Source organism: Misgurnus anguillicaudatus, unplaced genomic scaffold (assembly GCF_027580225.2).
Source record: "Misgurnus anguillicaudatus unplaced genomic scaffold, ASM2758022v2 HiC_scaffold_27, whole genome shotgun sequence".
Classification (NCBI taxonomy): domain Eukaryota; kingdom Metazoa; phylum Chordata; class Actinopteri; order Cypriniformes; family Cobitidae; genus Misgurnus; species Misgurnus anguillicaudatus.
In genome coordinates, this window is record NW_027395277.1 from 796,127 (window position 1) to 813,828 (window position 17,702).

At 34.7% G+C, this 17,702-nt stretch overlaps 2 protein-coding genes across 4 annotated transcripts in view; both read right to left on the bottom strand.

Moving 5' to 3' along the window:
- Positions 1-5,975: 5,975 nt before the first annotated feature.
- LOC141362446 (dolichyl-diphosphooligosaccharide--protein glycosyltransferase subunit TMEM258) lies at positions 5,976-7,795 on the bottom strand. The gene is made up of 4 exons (XM_073864534.1): positions 7,664-7,795; positions 7,074-7,183; positions 6,188-6,315; positions 5,976-6,110 (listed from the first exon to the last, which is right to left on the bottom strand). The coding sequence occupies exons 1-3, from the start codon at positions 7,664-7,666 to the stop codon at positions 6,189-6,191; spliced, it is 240 nt and encodes a 79-aa protein (XP_073720635.1). The 5' UTR covers positions 7,667-7,795; the 3' UTR covers positions 5,976-6,110; position 6,188.
- Positions 7,796-8,547: 752 nt separating this feature from the next.
- Positions 8,548-17,702, bottom strand: part of LOC141362447 (myelin regulatory factor-like) — a 42,628-nt gene continuing 33,473 nt past the window's right edge. For 2 of the 3 annotated variants that reach the window (XM_073864535.1, XM_073864536.1), the window contains exons 14-23: positions 17,127-17,236; positions 16,892-17,052; positions 16,742-16,814; positions 16,570-16,652; positions 16,414-16,482; positions 13,592-13,675; positions 13,269-13,345; positions 13,061-13,174; positions 12,492-12,716; positions 8,548-12,403 (exon numbers count right to left, since the gene is read on the bottom strand). In XM_073864535.1, coding sequence (XP_073720636.1) covers positions 12,387-12,403; positions 12,492-12,716; positions 13,061-13,174; positions 13,269-13,345; positions 13,592-13,675; positions 16,414-16,482; positions 16,570-16,652; positions 16,742-16,814; positions 16,892-17,052; positions 17,127-17,236 — 1,013 coding nt within the window. In that variant the 3' untranslated portion in view covers positions 8,548-12,386. The remainder of the gene's footprint in view (positions 12,404-12,491; positions 12,717-13,060; positions 13,175-13,268; positions 13,346-13,591; positions 13,676-16,413; positions 16,483-16,569; positions 16,653-16,741; positions 16,815-16,891; positions 17,053-17,126; positions 17,237-17,702) is intronic. The other variant, XM_073864537.1, reaches the window with a different exon arrangement.

Here is a 17,702-nt window from a genome sequence, read left to right on the forward strand (position 1 = left end):
CCTTTAATCTACAAGTTCACAGCATAACTTTTCAAAGTCCTTTCATTTTCTTAAAGACAAACGTAAAAAGTTTGGCTGGAGAACTTTTATTCATCCTTCCAGCTGAGCAGCTTGGGTGATCGAAAGGATGTCTGCAGCCAGGGATCGGGTAGAAAAGAATATCGGTGGGTAGGGGAGATGATGAGAGGAGCATTGGCCGAAATAGGTAGACAGTTGATAGACACTTATAAAAGGAAATGTTTTAATGCGAAAGGCAAATGAACCTGACATTCTAATGTAATGTAAATGCAATGTTACACTGTTTAATTATAAATAATAAAATATAACAAATAAATATAATTAAATGTGTTTTATTAAAAATGTCTCTATTTCACTTTGCGGTTGTAGCCAACTGGCCCATTTTAACTTAAAAACAATGTTTAAAAAAATGGGTCAGCTAAACTTTCAAAACCTGTAGGCCGAACAATTATATTTTATTACATCAAATCAACATATAATTATTAAAAATATAAGAAAAAAGTTAAATGCGTACATTATTTTGTGTCCCAAGCGAATAACCAAAAAGTGGGCCAATTTATGCAAAATTGCATAATTTATGTGTGTTATGTGTGGTCGCATTTGCTCCTAAAATCGAATTGGCGCGAGCTCAAAATATATTTGGAAGCCTACAGGGGCATCTCGTGCGGCTTCTCGAGTAGCCAGTGACTTTAGCAACCGGCCGCTTGACTCTATAGGGGCATCTCAGAGCGGCATCTCGGGCAGTCAGTGACTTTAACCGGCCGCTTACTCTATAGGGGCGCATGTCGGGCAGACAGTGACTTTAACCGGCCGCTACAGCGGCATCTTGAGCAGCCAGGGATATCAGCCGTTACTGTTAGCAATATACAATATTATATATTGTCATTTGTAAGCATTCATTATGAAATTTGCAAGTGAGTTTCTGTTGCTGTACTGCAGGTGTATGCGCTACGCGCGTGTGTGCTGAATTACTACACTTTCTGATTCAATCAATCCCAGTTAGTTGCAGACTAAATCAAACTTATAAATCACATGCTTTAATAAATGCTATAACATATGAATATAAGCTGTTATTCGGTTAATATGAGTAGGCCTAAGTTAATATGAATCCGAGCTGTATCTCCAGCAGCCAGATAACTTCGCAGCCGTGGCTGTTTAGCAACTGTCGCCGCTCGCCGGCCTAAAACATTCTGTTGCTGCACTACATCAGAGAAAGTTATTCTGTTTTGTGTATTGATATACAGGCTGCTGCACTATCATGCCTCGAGATTTACTGTTTAGTATATTGGTGCTGCTCCCAAATGTAAATGTTAGGAGCATCAGCAAAATTTTGGATCATCCATTAAAATTATAAAAGCACGCTAACTTCATCATCCTGAAGATTAAAAGCTTGAACATTCAAATTTGATCTTAAATTATTATGTACTTAAAATGTGTAGATTCATGGGGCCCTAAAAATGTTTTAACTTTTATTTTAAATGATGATTTAAATCATTGTTTTAAATTCAGTTATTTTTTTTACAAATTCCATTTGTCTGTTTTAGTTTGTTTTTTAATTTCTAGATTCAGAATTTTAACTTTTAATTTTACTTATTGGTTAATTACATTTCACGTCTCAAACGGCATGTTTAATAAACTGAATTCATAGTAATCTTTTTTAAAATAATCAAATAAAAAATATATTATACAAAAACATTATTTTTTAAGTGTTGCATAACAAAACTAAATTAAAAATGAAAGTACAAATCTTTTGAGGGTTATGAAATAAATGAATATAATTTAATATCACTATTTTTAATATTTTAAAAGTACATTTTACTTTATATATATTATATATATATATATATATATATATATATATATATATATATATATATATATATATATATATATATATCAACCTCATTACGTTTACAGACATTTATTTTAAGGGTTTGTCAGTGTGTTTTTGACGATCGCATTTCTTAATGAAACAGCACGAAACTGAGTCATCCGTGTAAAGTATTATTGGTCTCTGTCATTGTTCTACAGTAGGCTTATGTGATTGTTTCGTAAAGAAATTAAAACAGGTGGCACCACAAAAAATATTTGCATTAGCACAAAGGCTTCCAAAATTTGAGCTTGCGCCAATTCGATTTTAGCAGCAAATGCGACCACACCTAACACACATAAATTATGCAATTTGGCATAAATTGGCCCACTTTTTGGTTATTCGCTTGGGACACAAAATAACCCATGTACGCATTTAACTGTTTTCTTATATTTTTGATATTTATATGTTGATTTGATGTAATAAAATATAATTGTTCGGCCTACAGGTTTTGAAAGTTTAGCTGACCCATTTTTCAGGCTACAACCGCAAAGTGAAATAGAGACATTTTTAATAAAACACATTTAATTATATTTATTTGTTATATTTTATTATTTATAATTAAACAGTGTAACATTGCATTTACATTACATTAGAATGTCAGGTTCATTTGCATTTCGCATTAAAACATTTTTTGCATCATCTCCCCTACCCACCGATATTCTTTTCTACCCGATTCCTGGCTTGCAGACATCCTTTCGATCACCCAAGCTGCTCAGCTGGAAGGATGAATAAAAGTTCTCCAGCCAAACTTTTTACGTTTGTCTTTAAGAAAATGAAAGGACTTTGAAAAGTTATGCTGTGAACTTGTAGATTAAATGAACTACATATTTTTGCCAGAATTGATGAGCAGCGATTCATGCTTTATACATGCTTTATATTTTGTACACAATTAGGCTACAAATTAAACCTTATTTAATAAACAGTGAACAACAGCAAGAGCTGAAGGGTGTCTTCATTACTGCAATCCTTTAATTTTTACTACAAAAACGTTTCATTATGTTGCATATCCATATACAACCCCTGGCAAAAAGTATGCAATCATCCCTCTCAGATGATGTTCATTCAAATGTTTAATTGTGTAGAAAAAAAAACAAGCAAATATATGCCACAAAACAATTTTCACTCAACAATCCAAACTTCTAACTGTACAAAACACTTAAAAAAAACATAATGAACGAAAGCTATAGTCCATTACAACTGTTTTTACAGATCAAACAGAGGAAAAAAATATGGAATCACACAAATCTGAGGAAAATTATATGGAATCACCATGCACTTTGCATTTCTAAAGCAAACACCTGTATCTGATTACAACTGCTAATTAGTCTGCAGTTAAAAAAGAATGCTTGCACACATTAGTGATGTGTTGAACCAAGCTGATTGACATAACCTATGGCTTCAACACGAGAGATGTCAGTTGAAACAAAGGAGAGGATTATCAAACTTCTCAAAGAAGGTAAATCTTCACGGAATGTTGCAAAAGATGTTGGTTGTTCCCAGTCAGCTGTGTCTAAAATCTGGACCAAGTACAAATCAAATGGAAAGGTTGTAAAAGGGAAGCGTACTGGTAGACCAAGAAAGACATCAAAGCGCCAAGACAGAAAACTTAAAGCAATATGCCTTGAAAACAGAAAATGCACAACAAAACAAATGAGAAACAAATGGGCAGAAAGTGGAGTCAATGTCTGTGACCAGACTGTAAGAAATCGCCTAAAAGAAATGGGATTTACATACAGAAAAGCCAAACGAAAACCATCATTAACATCTAAACAGAAAAAAACAAGGTGTCAGTGGGCTAAAGAAAGACAATCTTGGACTGTGGATGACTGGATGAGAGTTATATTCAGTGATGAATCAAGAATCTGCATTGGGCAGGGTGATGATGCTGGAACTTTTGTTTGGTGCCGGTCCAATGAAATTTATAAAGACAACTGCCTGAAGAAAACATGCAAATTTCCACAATCATTAATGATATGGGGTTGTATGTCAGGTAAAGGTATGGGAGAGATGACAGTCATTACATCTCCTATAAATGCACAAGTTTATGTTGAGATTTTGGACACTTTTCTTATTCCATCAATTGAAAGGATGTTTGGTGATAGTATCAACATTTTTCAGGATGATAATGCATCGTGCCATAGGGCAAAATCTGTGAAAACATTCCTACAGGAAAAACATATAATGTCAATGGCATGGCCTGCAAATAGTCCAGACCTCAATCCAATTGAAAATCTGTGGTGGAAATTAAAGAAAATGGTCCACGAAAAGGCTCCAACCTGCAAAGCTGATCTGGCAACTGCAATAAGACAAAGCTGGGGAAAGATTGATGAAGTATACTGTTTGTCATTAGTTAAATCCATGCCTCAGAGAATTCAAGCGGTTATAAAAGCCAGAGGTGGTTCAACAAAGTACTAGTAGTGTTTTTATTTGGTGATTCCATATAATTTTCCTCGGATTTGTGTGATTCCATATTTTTTTCCTCTGTTTGATCTGTAAAAACAGTTGTAATTGACTATAGTTATCTTTCTTAGTTTTTTTTTAAGTGTTTTATACAGCCAGAAGTTTGGATTGTTAAATAAAAATTGTTTTGTGGCATATATGTACTTGTTTTTTTTTTCTACACAATTAAACATTTGAATGAACATCATCTGAGAGGGATGATTCCATACTTTTTGCCAGGGGTTGTATATATATCCATATATATATATATATATATATATATATATATATATATATATATATATATATCCACACACAGACAGAGAGAGCGACATCTGCTGGAGAAAGTCACGGACTGCCGGATAAAAGTCCATGGCTGCTGGAGATTAATACTACTATATTAACAAATTTCATGATAAAATGAAAGTTCAAATGTAGTTTTAAAGTGAAATTATGTAATTGGCCCGCGGAAGTTGCTACCAACAGCCACACTGCGAAAGAAATTCTCTGGCTGCGCGAGATGCCGCTACGAAATGCCGGAGAACGTCACTGGCTGCTGGAGTTGACGCCGGAAGTGCCGCTACGAGATGCCGCTGCCGCATTTTGCGCTTGTAGAGTAAGCGGCCGGTTAAAGTCACTGACTGCCCGTGATGCCGCTCTGAGATGCCCCTGTAGAGTAAGCGGCTGCTTAAAGTCACTGACTGCCCGAGATGCCCCTGTAGAGTAAGCGGCCGGTTAAAGTCACTGTCTGCTCGAAATGGCGCGCGAGATGCCCCTGTAGCGGCCGGTTAAAGTCATTGACTGCCCGAGAGAAGCGCTGGTTAAAGTCACTGGCTGCTTGAAATGCCCCTATAGCAGCCAGCCGGATAAAGTCCCTGAATGCCCGAGATGCCGCTACAAAATCCTACAATATATTAACAATTTCATGATAAATGCTTACAAATGGCAGTATATAATATTATTTTGTTTTTAAATGTAGTTTTAAAGTGAAATATTACATTGATTTATGTAACTGGCAAGCAAAAGTTGCTACAAACAGACACGGCTGCTACAAAAAAAGCCTCTGGCTGCTCAAGATGCCGCTACAAGATGACACGAGATGACGCTGTACTGGCTGGTGCCGGAAAAAAGTCCCTGGCTGCTGGAGATGCCGCCGGAAGTGCCGTTGCGAGATGCCGCTGCCGCATTTTGCGCCAGCCCTTACTGATGATCCATCAACACATTTGTTTACCAGAAGAGGTGTAAAGTACTTGGATATTTTTATTTTACTCAAGTATCTGTACTTTTTATTAGGTTTTTGTGTCTGGCAAACTTTTACTTCACTACAATCCAAAACATGATACTTTTCACTCCACTACATTTCATAAGTTGTTTTTTACCTGTTATACTTAAGTACATTAAAAATCTAGTACTCTCTTACTTGTACCCAAAACTTAAAAGTAAGTATTAAATGATATTTAATGTGAAATGTAGTGCAATAAAAGTGATATTATGCTTCAGAATAACTTGTGAAGTAAAAGAAAAACACTCTTGAGTTACCAGAGTACTTTACAACTACCAGAATTTTTAAAAAAAGTCACAACTACACACTAATGGGGCTAAATATATACAGAAAATGCATAGATTCAAAAACACTAAAAAAAAATTTATAACAAAAAGTTTTTATTTGTGAAAGATTAACCCAGTTCAAACTCCAACCCAAGATTCTGGTGCTCGTCTCTGTAATGCTCTGATAAACCCGGAATGTTCAGCTGTATGTGTCGTGATCCACTGCCAAAACCTGAAAAACACACTTATGTAGTTGCTTCAAAAATAAAAAGCATGATATTAATACAGGGCTGGGCTTCAAATACTCACATCAGACATAAATGCCAACCCAAAGCAAGAGGAAAAGAACTCCAAAACCCATGAAGAGCGACGCGACCAGAGAAATAAGCAGCTCTTTGTACACGTCTCGTGTGTATTTTGTGGACGTTACTTCATATCTAAAGGTGTGTGTTAAGGATGTAAATATGAAGATTTTTTTAAAGAATGTTATTTTTCATATTTCTGAACCCAAAATTCAATCAGATGTGGACAGCACTAAATACATAGTAAACAAGATAATTAGGGATGCATATCAATTAATCGCGATTAATCTATAGCAGAATAAAAGTTTTTGTTTACATCATATATGTGTGTGAACTGTGTATAATAATTATGTAAATATAAATATGCACACATGCATGTATAATTTTAAGAAAAAAATATATTTATATATTAAGTATTTATTTTTATATATAATATAAATTATACACAAATATACAAATGTATATACACATGTAAACATTGCTTAAATATATACATGCATGTGTGTGCATTTAACTATACAAAGTTATTATACACAGTACACACACATATATGATGTAAACAAAAACTTTTATTCTGCTATAGATTAATCGCGATTAATTGATTACATTATCTTTAGGGATGCATTTTTTGAGATGCAATTTGAGCCAACTACATTTAGGGACTATCACTGCATGAAGAAAAACAAATAGAAAATTTTGCCTGCTGGGTGCAGCTTTAAAAAAAAACTCACAAAAGCATCTTAAAATATCTTAAAAATTTGGTGTGTGTGCGTGTGTGTGTTTCTCTGTGTATGACTGCCAGTTATATAATCATCCTGATGTTGATAGCAGGTTAAAAAAAATGGGGTTTAGTTTGATCAAGTAATGGCACATCTGTCAGAAATAAAGGATACACAAAAAACCAGGCTGTGAAGAACATGCCGATGGCCAGCAACACTACAGTCAGATGGGGAAACACCGCCGGATTCACCGGGCTCGTGTATCTCGTCATAGCTTCCAACTCCTGCACAAAACACACGGTAAACATTTATTAAAAATTCATTTAAACATCCCACTGACATGCTCTGTATATTAAAATCACGTTTTGCACATTTCCAACTATTATTAAAGAGCTAAAAGAGTAGACAACCACTAGTAAAACATTTACATTTATTACATTTGGCAGACGCTTTTATCCAATACGACTCACAAAGTATACATTTAATCAGTATGTGTGTTAAACATAACTTATCTGCATATAAACTGCACTATTTTACAGCTGATACACGCGTTTATGAGTTTAATATCTGTGCAACATCATCAGCCGATATCAGACTATAAACTGTAGCTAACAGCTAATGCTAACGCTGCTGTCAAAACGTAGCTTTGAGATTATTAGCAAAAGAGATTAACGCGAACACTACCTGCATTACGTGCAGTTAAAATATATATTTTACAGCAAAAGCGTTTGAGAAATTAATAAATAGCTCTGAAAACAGCTTACCATCGCGTGACAGGTAGAGTGAATCCGTCAAACCGGAAGAAAAGCACCAACAGCCACGTAAGTTAAGAGTGACCGGAAGAGGAGTGACTGACCGGCGCAACTAAAATAAAAGTCTTGACGCAAAAGTCCCGATAATGAGGCAGATAATAATTTTATTTAGTATCCAGAAAAAAATATTTATTTAATTCATGTATCACCGTCATGCATTCATATTATGTCATCAGTACACATCATACATGTGAAAAAGTCAGACAAATTATGCAGTTGAACTAAAAATAATGAATATCAACAATACAAGAAAGAAGAATACAAAAAAAAGAAAATGTTAAGACTGATAAACACAAGCAGCTTAAGAACGATTAAACTTTACATTTTAGTGCTTAAAGCCTAAGGATAAAATTAAGACAGACAACCGAGAAAAATACAGTTTTTGTTGAAATACTATGAATGACCACACCCAAATTATCAAAAAAAGTTTTATCCTATTTAAAAATTAAAATGATAGCACTGTTTTTTTCTAATCTGTTAAAAAGTACAAACTAATGTAGTAAATTAAATGTCATTATTTAAAGAGTGGAAAGGAAACAATTCAACATGTTTGTACATAATGAAAGATATATGGATTATAACAAAAACCTGCATTCTCACAAGAGAAAACCAATAAGTACACAGTATTTAAACAGCCATGACATTAGATAAACAACATATTTATTTACAGTGCATAGTTTGGAAGTGCTTGAGTCACATGAGGCTGGTTTATTTGAGACAGGATAATATATGTGTGATTTTGTGCACCAATGAATTAAAAAATAACATATATTAGATTTTGAAAGATCATACCAAATGTTTTTGAAAATCAGTATCACCCATTAGTGTTTTATTAAAAAAAAAATTGTATTATAAATTGTAATTTTAGTGCATTTTCAATCAACACTTGACTAACGTAATCACATATCACCCAGCCTTATACAAAAACTACATTATGGCTTACCTTGTTTTATACAATTACTATAACAACAAAATGTTATTAATATTAAAAGAAAATGAAACGCACAACAGAAATGTAACAAAGAGACATCAAATAAGGCACTGAAATGTACAAAGTATTTGAATAAAAGACAAAATAAAGATGAAATTCATGGTAATTTCATTATTAAAAATGAAATTATAATAAATCGACAGGTTTCTGTTTAGTGAAAAAATTGGAGCATTGTCTAATAAAGTTTATTTTGAGCGACACTAACTTGGTGTTATCTTGTTCACAGTTAGATTTAAGACAAATAATAAAACTATACAAGATATATTGCATATATACTGTTCAGAGGACCACAAAGATTTATTTTAAACAAAAGTATTGGTTAAGGCTTATATATAGTATAAGTATATATAGAATACTATATACACACTAAGTATACAAAGTAAAATGCCGTGGTTAAGATGAAATTTAAAAAATGTGTAAATTCCAGTAAAAGCAGTAACGAAAATGAAGTAATGTTACACACGTAGACATAAGGAGTGTTGAATATAAAGTCTGTAAAGTGTGAAAGAATTTCCTGACTAATGAATGAGTATAAAGGTTTTTTTAAAACGATAGTAAAATGATCCAGTTTTTTAGCCAGTGTTTGACTTTCAAAGTGGTTTTGTTGTTTTTTCCAGTGTGAAGTCATTCCAGTTGCCTAGATAAATCCAGTGGCTCCAACTAACACAAATCCAGTATCTAGTTTTACTCCTAATACTCACTAATCTCTCTTTTATTTGTTCAATTTATTCCTGAATTGTCTACTTTACCATGTATTGTCTTTCTAAATTGTTCATTATATATTTGCATACAGCCAGATGTTCTCAGGATGAACACATTTTCTCTATATTAGATATGGCAAAACATGTGAATGAGGTAAATTTATCAGTAATAATGAGCCTGTTGGTGCAGTTAAAGCCATTTCCAGTGTATAAATGATCAAAGAAAAATACAAAGAGTGTGTGAGATGGTCCAGTACAATGACAGATGGTACGAAAACAACACATCAAACCATCTGATACCACAAAATAACTATTTGAATGGCTAGTTAAGACAAGACACGGGTGTTTAGATCTGCAGTGTACACCTTACATATTTGCATGATTTTTTTTAAAGAAACTTCAATTTTTATCAAAGACCTACTCCATTGTTCCTGGGCTCCTGTGTGCAGTTTAACTCAAAAAAGTAGTACAGAGGGAGAGGAAGATTTCTTCAAAAATTTTTATGCTAAAAGATGAGATAATAACATTTTTATCAAAGACATCTGATAGAAATCCGATTCAGATCGATGAGGGGATGCTTCCGGGTTTTATAAGTTGGGTAGGAGCGCCATCTGGTGGATAATAACGAAAATATGGATTGCCGGAAAAACTCGTCATTGGCAGGGAAGCAATTTCTCTTAATTGACGAGTTATCTCGTCAATGGCGAGGAAAGAGTTAAATTAGCCCTGTCCCACACCCACCTACTGGGACCTGTTATATTATATCTCGGCATTTATAAGATATTTAACGTGTATGCATGTGTTTATACAGTAAACGCATCAATATCTACACTGCAAATGACTTTCTTAATTAGTATTTTTGTCTTGTTTTCAGGACAAATATCTAAAAATTCTAAAAATTAAGATATATTAAATTTACAATCAAACAATCTGACAATACACTGCAAAAAAATGACTTTCAAGAAAAATTTTACTTAGTATTTTTGTCTTGTTTTCAGTAAAAAATATCTAACAATTCTTAAATTTAGATGCTTTTATGATGAGCAAAATGATGACCAAAAATTTAAAATTTAAGTGATTTTATGCATAAAACAAGCAAAAAATCTCCCAATGGGGTAAGCAAATTTTTCTTAAATTTAGTGTTTAAGAAAATTGTTCAAGATTTTTTTGCTTACCACATTGGCAGATTTTTTGGCTTGTTTTATGCACAAAATCACTTAAATTTGATATTTTTGGTCTAAAAACTAGACTTATTTTCTTGGGTCATTTTGCTCATCAAGAAAAATCTTAATTTACGAATTTTTAGAAATTTTTACTGAAAACAAGTCATTGTTTGCAGTGTAGGGTAAGAAAAAAAATCTTGAACTTTTTTCTTAAACACTTAATTCAAGAAAAAATAATTGGCAGATTTGCATGTTTTAAGCACAAATTCACTTAAAGAGCACCTATTTCATTGCTAAAAACAACGTTATTTTGTGCATTTGGTATAATACAATGTGTTTGCGTGGTTTATGGTTAACAAACACATTATTTGCCGCATACCGTACATTTTTGTAGCTCCAGATTTCACTCTCTTCCTGAAATGCATGGATTTGAAAAGCCCTGTGACCCTGATTGGCCAGCTAATCTGTACGCTGTGATTGGCCTGAATACCTTTGACGTCAGCAGGAAATGTGATGCTCCTTACCATCTTTGAAAGATTCGGTTGCTAACAGGAGTTAACTTACAGGCTGTGAGTCGGAAGCGAGAGGATTTATGATAACGTCTGTCTAAAGACACTGCAAAAAATGATTTTCAAGAAAAAAATTCTTAGTATTTGTGTCTTGTTTTCAGTAAAAATATCAAAAAATTCTAAAATTAAAAAATACAACAAATTTAACCCTTTAACTGGCGCAGCCCTTTTTGAGTGAGGGGTTGGTGAAAAGGTGATATACACCTTTAAATTAATATAACTCTGGCTTTTTTTTTTGGTCTAGAAGCCTAATTTTGGTTTTAATTTTGGTAATTTTTTGTTTTAAAGAAGACACTTCAACGTTTTTTAGCGTAGTGTCTGGAGGTGAAAATATTCATTTTTTTAAAGCAGTTTAAATTTATTTGTAATAAATAAAAATGCAATATAGAATTATTTTTAATACATAAAATTGTAAAAGGTTTGTGCTGGTTTGCTTTGAGGTTTGCTGCCTACTTGTGTCACAAATGAATAAATTACAGTTACTGCATTATTATTACTGCTAAAAGGTTTTGAAATATGAAAACTACATTCTTAGACCTTTCCAACAATATATAGTTTGTCGTGATAGATTAACATTTACATAGAAAATATTGAAGTAAATGTAGGTGTCCCGCTCACGGGACAGCGCCAATTAACGGGTTAAGTGATTTTGTGCATAAAACAAGCCAAAAAATCTGCCAATGGGGTAAGCAAAGAAATCTTGAAAATTTTTCTTAAACACTAAATTCAAGAAAAATTTGCTTAGCCCATTGGCAGATTTTTTTGCTTGTTTTATGCACAAAATCACTTAAATTTGATATTTTGGTCTAAAATCTAGACTTATTTTCTTCGGTCGTTTTGCTCATCAAGAAAAAGCATCTTAATTTTAAGAATTTTTTGATATTTTTACTGAAAACAAGACAAAAATACTAAGAATATTTTTCTTGAAATCATTTTTTTGCAGTGTGCAGTGTAAACATTTATAAAATTCGAAATAAAAAAGTCATTTTTTTTGCAGTGTAAGTAAGGTTAAAACTAATTTCTAAGTGGCAAAAAATGATAATTATTTCTGAAATATGTAAATTTTCCTCTCATCTTGTACAAATATCCATTTCACATAGCAAAACACGGATAAGACATTGTTATTGGCCCATCAAGATAAAACAGTCTTTGAATCAGGGCCAGCGCTATGTACGAACACAGAAATATAAACGCTGAATGTTGACTCTATACTTTGAGCTCTGATGGGAAATAGTTTGCTCTTCTTCACAGCTACATGCAGTTTTGCTCTGTAAAGAGAGGTCAGAGAAAGTTTCATCAAAACACAAAGTCAAATGTATAAATATTAAAACATATATTTAGTATTGATGTGCATACTATGTGTGTTTAAACTGCGCTGTCTTCGTGGTTGCTGTTGTCCTCCAGGTAAGCGTTTGGTGGCTGCGCTGAGCTCCGGCGGTTGAGGCGGCCGTTTGGATTTACTGACGGACAGAGGAGCCGACGTGTGGCTGAGACGGTTTCTACCGCGTCCGTCTTTATCCAGCGGCCGAGACTTTGCCTTCTTGTTAACAGTGGCCTGGGTGGGGAGCGCAGTGCTGAAGTCTGAGAGATACAGAGACAGACGATATTGTATATGAATCAAATGTAAACGCTTGAATGAGCTCTTTCACTACGAGAATAAACCTCAGTGTAAAACCAGCGGCCCAAAAACAAAATAGCTTTCATAACTGTAACACAACAACGTATCATTGATACAATGACGCACTGATTTATGTTAAAATGCTATATATAATAAAATACATTTCTATAGCTTCATTGTGAGCCGTAAACAAACTTTAAATTTTTTTATAGCACGTAATGATGTATGCATGTATGACGATGATATTTTCACCTTTGGCTTTATCTGGAACACAATGATAAATAAAAAAAAGAGACATTTGTAATACCTGGAGTAGATTGGTTGGTGTTTGGTAACAGACTGATGGTGGCAGATTGGTTAGTTGTGGTTGTTGTTGGAGAGCAACAAGCCGGGTGATCGGACAAGAGTGTTGAAGTGGACACTGTGTACAGATAATATAACAACTTTAGTATAATGATAACTGTGACTAAAACAAATCAAATCTGCATTATTTAAGTAGATGTTATTTCTGGTACCTGGGGAGAGAGTAGATAGGGTTACTTTGGCAGGAGTGAGCGAAGCCTGACGTGATGATCCTAGAGCAGAACGAGACCTGTCGAGACAGATAAAAGGAAGCTGGTTTTCCATCTCAGGTACAAGATTTACTGGAGACTTCACAAAACATATATTCATACAGTATGTCAACAATTGACTCGTTGTGTCTCTTTGATACTCAAAGCGTATACTCCTTAGCATTTACTGTAAACATTTCTCTGGGCTGGTACATGTAGAAGTGAAATCTGTCAGTGCTGTTTAGGTGGATGAAGAAGAGACAGATGAGGTAAAGAGACGATCGTACCACAGACAGAAGGATGGACAGAATGTGATAGTTGCAGTGAGGAAGGGCGTCCAAGAGATGAAGAGAAGGCAGCGAGACGCAGAGCTACAAACGACAGAGAAACACTGAGAAATTAAGCGAGAGGAGATCAAACGAGAACATATAGAAATAAAGAGAAAGAAGTGAACTCTAAACATGATGTAGTTTAATGCATGTGTGTGTGTTTGTGTAAGCATGTGTGAGTGCCCTACTGAAAAATCCAGCTAAGACCAGCATAAGCTGGTAGCTGTTTTTTGCGGGTTTAAGGTGGCAGTAACTGGTTTAAGCTGGTCTTCCCAGCCTGGCAAATCTGGCAAATCTTTCAGCCTGACCAGCTAAGTCCAGCTAGACCAGCTCAAAAAGTGACCAAAACTCAGCTAGACCAGCTTGCGACACATGCAATTCCAGCTAAAACCAAGCTGGGAGACCAGCTAAAACCAGCTCACGAGCTTATGCTGGTCTTAGGTGTATTTTTCAGTAGGGTGTGTCTGTGTGCGTGCGCACATTATTTTGTATGCAAGTATGTATGTATAAGCGTGTGTGTATAGGTGAGCATGTGTGTGTATGTGGGTGATTCTCACGAAACCATTGAAACACCACGGCACTAATGATTTTAGCTTTAAAATGTGTAATATAGTAACATTAAAAAGCATCAGAATTAACACAATACTGTGTTCTACCTTGCACAATGTGTGATTTCAACATAAGAATTTATAATTGTACATTTTATCTCATTTTCTGCTGAAATTCTCATTACCGCAATGTGTCTGAAAATGCGTTATGTTGTAATTTAATCAAATTAACACAAAAATATTAAGAAAAAAAATAAATGGATGTTTTGCTAGACTACTTTAGATGACAGAAAAAATATTTACTGAATATTCATGTATAATAATAATGAAGAAAAATTAGGAAAATGATGTGTCCATGCCTGATGTTGTCATCCTCCGCAACACTTTTTGAGAACAGTTTAAGCACGCATACAGAATTTTAATAAAGTTCGATTTTGAGTGACCAAGCACATGGACCAGTTACTTCAAGATGGCTACCAGGTAAGATCATTTTTTTACAGTTAATTTGAAATATTGTCTTGTCAGAATGCTTACACGACATTTTGATTATCATTACCGCAACAGATGCTTATTAAATGTTAATTTAATTAATAGAAGCATAATACTTTGATTTTAAATGCATGTGCAGAATCTCCAAATTATGTGATTTCAGGTTTGTCATGTCATTTTGAAAATATGTCAGTGTTGATGTTTTCTGACTGTTGCGGTAATGAGATTTTTTAGGCCTAATTTTTTAAATTATGTTACAAAAAGTGTTAAATGAAAAGTAAAAGTTTTTAAATAAATGTTCCCATTTACTCCAGACTTTGTTTTTCAATGTCTGGTGGGAAAAAAAGTAAATTTAAGCAATTTTTACATTATCATGCTTGACATTTTTAAAACCAAGTTTTCGTGAGAATCACCCAGGTGGGGTTTATTGTAACATGTCTGAATATATGTATTGTATTGCAAGGTCATGTGTGTGTGTAAGTATATGTCTGCATGTCTGTTTGTGCTTTAATTTAAGTTTGTGAGTGTATGTAAGTGTGTGTGTGTATATACTGTATAAGCATGTATGAGTGTGTCTAAAAGAGGTCTTCACGTGTCCACTTAGATCCAAAAACCTGAGGTCCGACCAGAGACCCGCGCAGGTTTGGGTCTAAAAGTTTCACGCCTCGGACACGGGTCGGGTATAATAATAGCCGCATTGAGTCTTGGGTAATTTAAAATGAATGTGTGTTAGCCGTATGGACCCGAGACGACCCAAACTATTTAGTGTGTTTGCATCTAATCTGTTTGCCAAGAGCGTTTGTGACATTGTGTGGCTGGTCGTAGGTTAATTTTCGTTGAGACAAACATGTGAACAGTGTTGGGGAAAGTTACTTTTAAAAGTAATGCATTACAATATTAAGTTACTCCCAAAAAAGTAATTAATTGCGTTACTTAGTTACTTTTCATGGAAAGTAATGCTAACGTTTTAGTTACTTTTGCGTTACTTTTTCTTGGCTAAGGCTTGATCTCTTTCAGGCCTTGCAGGTGTTTTTTATGACTGAAAAGTTCTGCATTCAAAAATTGCATATTTCATCACAAAAATGTCGAGCTCTGGCCTGCTATCTCAGTTTCTGACTCAAACTGTTCACATAGAGTGCATAATGTGACTATGTTTAGTTTAATTCAGTACATAATATTTTTTTAATCGAATTAATTAAACTAAAAAAGTAACTTGCATTAATGTGTAACATTTAAAAAGTAATGTGTTACTTTACTCGTTACTTAAGAAAAGTAATATTATTACGTAATGCACGTTACTTGTAATGCGTTACCCCCAACATTGCCTGTCAATCAAAATTAAATGCACATTTTAGCGTTTACATTGGTGTCGTCGCCAGATAACAAATAAAAATAAATGGAGCAGTAGGCCAAATTGGATGCAAGGCCAAGGGGGTTTCTTTCTGTCTGACTGGTGCATGCAGGGATGCAGACTGCACACACAATGGTGTTGTTTAAATTCGGGTCCAGTCGGGTTTAAAAAACATGCCACAGGTTCGGGTTTGTCTCGGTTGGTTATTTCTTTAAAAAAATATATTTATGCACATTGGGTTCGGGTAAAATGTGATTCGGGTCATTTTAGAAATGCACCCGAGCAGACGTCTAGTGTTTAAGCACGTGTTTGTATGCAAGCATGTATGTGTGTGTATATGTAAGCACGTGTGTGTCAGCATGATTGCGTATATGTGTGTGTTGTGTACGTACCCCTCCACATCAGTTATGCTTCCATGGTGTTGAAGATTGAGCACATAGAGGATGGACATGGAGATGACACTACAGAACGAGACAAAATGAACATGAAATATGAACTCAACTACTCTCAATATATTATATATTGGGGTGACATGATTCCTCTCTCACCTGAAGGCCATTATAATAACCAGGGCCAGGATGGTGCCCTGCATAAACCTGTGACTGAGACAGCCCTGCTCTGGAGCAGACCTCTGAAAACACACCGCTTAACACTCTTAACACTATCAAACCACTGTACAAATCAGTTGAATTATAAACAGATAGTTGTGTAACATCATACCTTGCTACCTGGCTTGGCTACTTTTTTCTTTAGCGGTCCACTTCCCGTTCTGCTAAAATAACTTCCCGACAGGCTGGAAAATCAAGAGCATACTTATTCAGACCTTAATCGGTATTGACTTCAGATTGCACTTGTTGTGTGAACACACACCTGACCGTTCCTCCGCTCACTGAGCTCTTCATACTGTCGAGTCGCCGCAGTTTGGCCAGTTTTCTGCTCCAGCGCTCCAGCTCGTCGATTCGAGTCTCCAGATTATCGGTGAGTTTGCAGAGCTCCTTCACAGCGCCCACGTTCTCCATGAAGATCCGGTCCTGCACATTCAAACACGCATGTGAGTGACAAGACTGTGACGGGCATTTATATGCGCATATGTGCACGCTCATACTTTATTGACGACAAGAAGGTTTGGGATGGTCTCTCCGTTCGCACACACCACGTCTCCTCCCTCTTTTACCGCCTCTGGAAGAATCTGCTGGACTTCCTGAGCGATCACCCCTTCACACACAAACACACATATACAGTACAGGTCAAAAGAAACACTTATTCTTTATTTATATTTTTTCCACATTATATAATAAAAGCACTTTTTATCTTCTTCTTTTTAAAAAAAATATCACTAACTTTATTTTTCTCTCAACAGGTATTGTTTCGCAATAGTGATTTTTTATTTTTATTTACTTGAAGTAACCCCTGAGATTTTAAGTAAATATTTATATAGCGCATCTGCATGTTTAACTTCAAAAACATTTATTTTTCATCCATTTTAAAGTTTTTATCAGTAGTATTTTACATAGAAGTTATTGTTATTATTACCTGTTATACCACGGGTCTGATGAATGCTTTATTCTGACTGGCTGAGAAATGTTTCATGAGTGTTGATTATTTTTTAATAACCGCACACATAACCGTTAAAATGTCTTAAAATAGGCACCAGAGCAATATTTTTGGTATAAGCCGTGGT